General features: G+C 41.2%; 1 protein-coding gene across 3 annotated transcripts in view; it reads left to right on the top strand.

The window, feature by feature from the left end:
- The window catches only part of LOC110496680 (trichorhinophalangeal syndrome I), a 227,635-nt gene that overhangs the window by 197,859 nt on the left and 23,620 nt on the right, over positions 1-6,156 (top strand). For all 3 annotated transcript variants that reach the window (XM_036953490.1, XM_036953491.1, XM_036953489.1), the window contains exon 6: positions 5,545-5,667. In XM_036953490.1, coding sequence (XP_036809385.1) covers positions 5,545-5,667 — 123 coding nt within the window. The remainder of the gene's footprint in view (positions 1-5,544; positions 5,668-6,156) is intronic.

Genomic DNA, 6,156 nt, shown 5'->3' with positions numbered 1-6,156 from the left:
CTACCACCTCCACGACCACCACCTCTACCACCTCCACGACCACCACCATCTCCACCACCACCTTCTCCTTCACCACCACCTCCACCTCCACCATCAAAGATTCTAGGATTTATTATTGGGATTTATCAAACTGTAGCACACAACATATCTGCATATTTTCATTGATAAATCAGGCATTTTATTGTTATTATTATTAATTTTCTATTATTATTAATAATATTTATATTATTATTGTTTTATTAGTATTATTATTAGTATTTTATTATTATTGTTTTATTAGTATTATTAGTAGTATTTTATTATTATATTATAATTGTTTTATTAGTATTATTGGTAGTTTTTTAATATTATATTATTATTGTTTTATTAGTATTATTGGTAGTTTTTTAATATTATATTATTATTGTTTTATTAGTATTATTAGTAGTATTTTATTATTATATTATTATTGTTTTATTAGTATTATTGGTAGTTTTTTAATATTATATTATTATTGTTTTATTAGTATTATTAGTAGTATTTTATTATTATATTATTATTATTTAATTATGTCATTCATATTATTATTAATAGTTTTTGTTTTATAATTATAATTATTTTATGATTATTATTTTATGATTAATATTCTTATTATTATTAGCTCCACAACCCTGCCTGCAAAACTCCCTCCATCCACCTTATATGGTAACAAAAGCTCTCTCATTTGCTTTAGAATTTGGCGATCTCAGAACTGGGCCATGATAGTTCCTAAAAGAAAGCACAATGGAAAAATGTTGCACATTTCTTTAGAGGTGTGTGCTGGATGCCGCAATGACTCCCCCCCCCCCCCCCCCCCCCCACCAAAAAAAAATGCATGCTGCCTATAGTGCCAAACACTGGCCGCGCATTGTGCAAGATTGCTTGTCCTTTCAACCAGTTTAAAAGTAAATCTATACAAAATACCCATTTTTTTCATGATTGTGTTTCTATCTCCTGCCTTGGTATAGGATCTAAGATTAAATAGGCAATGATGTCACGCTCCTATCTATAGGCTCTGAGATTAAATAGGCTATGATGTCACGCTCCTGATCCTATGGCACAGCAAGACTGTAGCCTAACCATACTGTCACATACGGTCAAGGCTACAGGTCTATTTACTGTCGAGCATGCTTGGCTATTGAATGAGCGATTGATAAATGGTAGTCTACTATTGAATGAGTGATAGGTAAATGGTTGTCTGCTATTGAATGAGCGATTGGTAAATGGTAGTCTACTATTGAATGAGCGATTGGTAAATGGTAGTCTACTATTGAATAAGTGATTGGTAAATGGTAGTCTACTATTGAATGAGCGATTGGTAAATGGTAGTCTACTATTGAATAAGTGATTGGGAAATTGTAGTCTGCTATTGTATGAGCGATTGGTAAATGGTAGTCTACTATTTGTTGTGTAGCCATTTAAACCAGTTATGTCAGAAAATGAGAGACATGTCCTGCTATATGATTATGATTTAGGCCTATATAATAAAAGTAAAATGAACATATTAGATGACATGCTGCTCTGCGATCTCCTTACCAATGACAAATGCATCTGTTTTATCATTAGGCCTTTGTTTTAATGTTTTTATCAGCCTGACATTATTATAATTCCCGTGCATCAAACACCTTCCATTTCCCCCAAACGAACAATAAGCCTATGTGCTTGCAATAGATTTGGTCAACCTTCTAGAAGTTGTGCTCACGCATGGTTTGAGATTTGCATGGAGATAAGCACGCTTTTCCGTCGAGTTAAACATTTATAAATACCAACCTTGGAGAAAAAACTGAAGCACGCAAGGTTTAGAGTAATTTTTTTTGTGTGCACTCACCTTTGATAAATGAGGTCCCTGGAAGCTCAAATCAAACAGAGTTTTTGTTCAACATACACTAACTATCAGATGCATATTACTCCTTGTGTATTTAGTGTTCTTCGTACTCTTCTGAAATACCTACATGCTTGTTTTCATGTAAATATGTAGTGGTGTTAGAGGCCTCTTGTAAGTTCTCTTTGCTATCTTTTATGAGTAACGCGTCTCTATTTGACGGAGTAGATCTCGTTGCCTGATCTATTGATTACAGTTCAGCAGGTCGCCGTTGCTGGTTATTAATTGCAGGTTGAACCACGCTCCTCTCGTTGTAATATGTCACATCAGTTCACCTAGGACCGGCAGGTTGAACCACGCTCCTCTCGTTGTAATATGTCACATCAGTTCACCTAGGACCGGCAGGTTGAACCACGCTCCTCTCGTTGTAATATGTCACATCAGTTCACCTAGGACCGGCAGGTTGTACCACGCTCCTCTCGTTGGTATATGTCACATCAGTTCACCTAGGACCGGCAGGTTGAACCACGCTCCTCTCGTTGTAATATGTCACATCAGTTCACCTAGGACCGGCAGGTTGAACCACGCTCCTCTCGTTGTAATATGTCACATCAGTTCACCTAGGACCGGCAGGTTGAACCACGCTCCTCTCGTTGTAATATGTCACATCAGTTCACCTAGGACCGGCAGGTTGAACCATGCTCCTCTCGTTGTAATATGTCACATCAGTTCACCTAGGACCGGCAGGTTGAACCACGCTCCTCTCGTTGTAATATGTCACATCAGTTCACAGAGGACCGGCAGGTTGAACCACGCTCCTCTCGTTGTAATATGTCACATCAGTTAACCTAGGACCTGCAGGTTGAACCACGCTCCTCTCGTTGTAATATGTCACATCAGTTCACCGAGGACCGGCAGGTTGAACCACGCTCCTCTCATTGTAATATGTCACATCAGTTCACCTAGGACCGGCAGGTTGAACCACGCTCCTCTCGTTGTAATATGTCACATCAGTTCACAGAGGACCGGCAGGTTGAACCACGCTCCTCTCGTTGTAATATGTCACATCAGTTCACCTAGGACCGGCAGGTTGAACCACGCTCCTCTCGTTGTAATATGTCACATCAGTTCACCTAGGACCGGCAGGTTGAACCACGCTCCTCTCGTTGTAATATGTCACATCAGTTCACAGAGGACCGGCAGGTTGAACCACGCTCCTCTCGTTGTAATATGTCACATCAGTTCACCTAGGACCGGCAGGTTGAACCACGCTCCTCTCGTTGTAATATGTCACATCAGTTCACCGAGGACCGGCAGGTTGAACCACGCTCCTCTCGTTGTAATATGTCACATCAGTTCACCGAGGACCGGCAGGTTGAACCACGCTCCTCTCGTTGTAATATGTCACATCAGTTCACCTAGGACCGAGCTCCACCGCTGCCTGCCGCAATCACTGAATGAAGCGATACTATTTAACTTGGAAGACATTATTGTATATAACCATGCCTCTGAGTGATTTACTACGTATCTACAGAGCACACATTGTATTGTATTTACTTTTTGGCATTGGCTCTGCTTAGTGTTTATATGGTGGTCAGAAGTATGTTTACAATGCACTACAAGTCTTAACTGCTGTTTGTTGGTCCAAGCCTAACTTGTCCAGAGATGAGGGATAAGAGACGCATGTTGTGGGAAGAGAAATAGGACTGCTATCAGTTCGAGCTGTGTGTAACCTGTAAACATTTACACTCCCCAGCTGTTGGAAGTGTCTGTGGCTATAGGCAACACGTGTGAGTCATTTGGCCAAGGGAAGGGGGGGGGGGGGGGGGGGGTGATGATGGTGGGGGAGAGAAAACACAGAGACTATGATGGAAACCGTGTTTGGCTTGTAACACTAGAACAGAATAGGAAAATAATAAATCAATCAATCATCCTGTCATTCCCACCATGTGGTAACCACATAAAAGCTCCTTGGGATTGAGAACATGTATGTTCAGGGGGGCTTCCAGGTTTCTTCTGTGGTACTAGTCTAAGCAGTGATCCTTACCATAGATTAAGGAGAAAGGAAAGGGGGATACCTAGTCAGTTGTACAACTGAATGTATTCAACTGAAATGTGTCTTCCTCATTTAACCCAACCCCTCTAGATTAACACATTATTTTTAAGTAATTTTTATTGAAAAAATTAAGCAATCCACTAAGATAATCGTTCACATTTTAGAGTAATGGACCATTTATTTCATTTTAACAAGTAATGATTTGTAATTGTTAGATAAATAAAAATGTTACATTAAGATATGACACTTACAATAATTGTGATTGAAATGTTAATTGTCTTTTCACACTTAAGAATACTGAATGTTGCATCTGGGGGAAAAAAATGTTCCATTTGGGATTTCAGTTTTATTCTGACAGGATGACAGCGTTGTTTTACCCATCCTTCCTGTCGATTGGGACATAAGCAGCAATGCGGAGCGTGAGTTGACAGAGCGACTTTACACCTGCTGGTAGCTCACTAAAAACATTTATCCATGTCATTCAATCATTGCCGTAATTTTGACCGTGCTACCGTCCCCTCATTCCCTTTCCCTTGTTTTTATTTTAATTGTATCTATGATTAATGTCTGATGTCAAAACGTTAGAGTGAGCAGGCATCAGCAAACACAAGATCATAGAGGGCCCTCCAATAAGCGCTCTCATCTGGATGGAAAAATTACCCTATAGGGAACTGGCTACTCACCAGAACGTTTGACTGATTCATTGTGAAACACCCGAATATTGAAGTACCCTTTCTCTGCCAAGAAAGCTCTCTGGCCTTCCAGACAAAATTATGTCCACAGAAAAGCTTTCCGTTCTAAATGAATCGGAAGAGAATTAGGAGCATTGTATTATTCTGGCAGGTAGAGAACATGGCTCCCTGAAGTTAAATAAATGTCACTGATTCTATGAGGCCAAATGGCTTTTACAGGCCCCCTAATCTAGATCATGCCAGTGTAGCTGCGGATCACATGCAAGGCAGGACCGCTTGTTCAATTCCCATGTTCTGCACTTGATAAGGTCCATGCACTCTCCATGATTCATTTAGACATTATTGGTTTTCTGTACTTGCATTATGGACCAGCACATTTGTTATTTATTCGTTTGTTTTTTATATAAATATGTATGTTAAGGAGGGAGTAAAAAAGAAAATACGTTCAATATATCGAAGAACATATATTAGAAACCGTTTCCAAATGTGAATATCTTAGAAAATAGCCTCAGAATGGCTTCCTACGCAATCAATGGCACACATGAAGATTGTAGAATCAACATGAGGCTGCTAAAAAAAGTCTGGTCCTCAGCTTGTCATGGTGATGCAGGCGATGAAGGCTGATCTCTGTCTAGTGAAACACAACCAGTGGTTGGACTCATTAATCAGTCTAAAGTTAATTAGTGAGAGAATCAGCTGGGTTCTATTAATCACTGCCCAAACTGACCTTCTAATTGTACTGTGTGTGTGTTTGTGTGTGTGCGTGTGTGTGTGTGTGTGTGTGTGTGTGTGTGTGTGTGTGTGTGTGTGTGTGTGTGTGTGTGTGTGTGTGTGTGTGTGTGCGTGTGTTTGTGTGTTTGTGTGTGTGTGTGACTTCTTTCTCCTACTTTTTCTTCTCTCTTTCCGTTTACCCGTTTCTCACTTACTCACTCTCTCTCTTTTGATTTGGTTTTCAGAGACGTCGAGGCTCGGGGGTGTTCTGTGCCAACTGTCTCACCACTAAGACCTCTCTGTGGAGGAAGAATGCCAACGGGGGATATGTGTGCAACGCCTGTGGCCTCTATCAGAAGCTCCACTCGGTAAGGCTGGGGGGTGGGGGGCTCAACGCCTGTGGCCTCTATCAGAAGCTCCACTCGGTAAGGCGGGGAGGGGGGGGCTCAACGCCTGTGGCCTCTATCAGAAACTCCACTCGGTGGGGGGGGGGGGTATGTGAGTATGGAGTGAGCATGTTTAAGTGTGATCACACAGTCGTCCGGAACAGCTGGTACTCTCATGCATGCTTCAGTGTTGCTTGCCTCGAAGCGAGCATAAAAGGCATTTAGCCCATCCGGTAGGCTCGCGTCACTGGGCAGCTCGCGGCTGAGTTTCACTTCATAGTCAATAATAGTTTGCAAGCCCTGCCACACCGACGAGCGTCAGAGCCGGTGTAGTATGATTCAATCTTAGTCCTATTTTGATGCTTTGCCTGTTTGATGGTTCGTCTGAGGGCACAGCTGGATTTATTATAAGCGTCTGGATTAGTTTCCCACTCCTTGAAAGCGGCAGCTCTAGCCTTTAACTCGGTGCGA

The sequence above is a fragment of the Oncorhynchus mykiss genome, chromosome 18 (genome assembly GCF_013265735.2).
Source record: "Oncorhynchus mykiss isolate Arlee chromosome 18, USDA_OmykA_1.1, whole genome shotgun sequence".
NCBI lineage: Eukaryota > Metazoa > Chordata > Actinopteri > Salmoniformes > Salmonidae > Oncorhynchus > Oncorhynchus mykiss.
The sequence above is the reverse complement of the archived record's forward strand: the minus strand, read 5'-3'. Positions and strand labels throughout refer to the sequence as shown.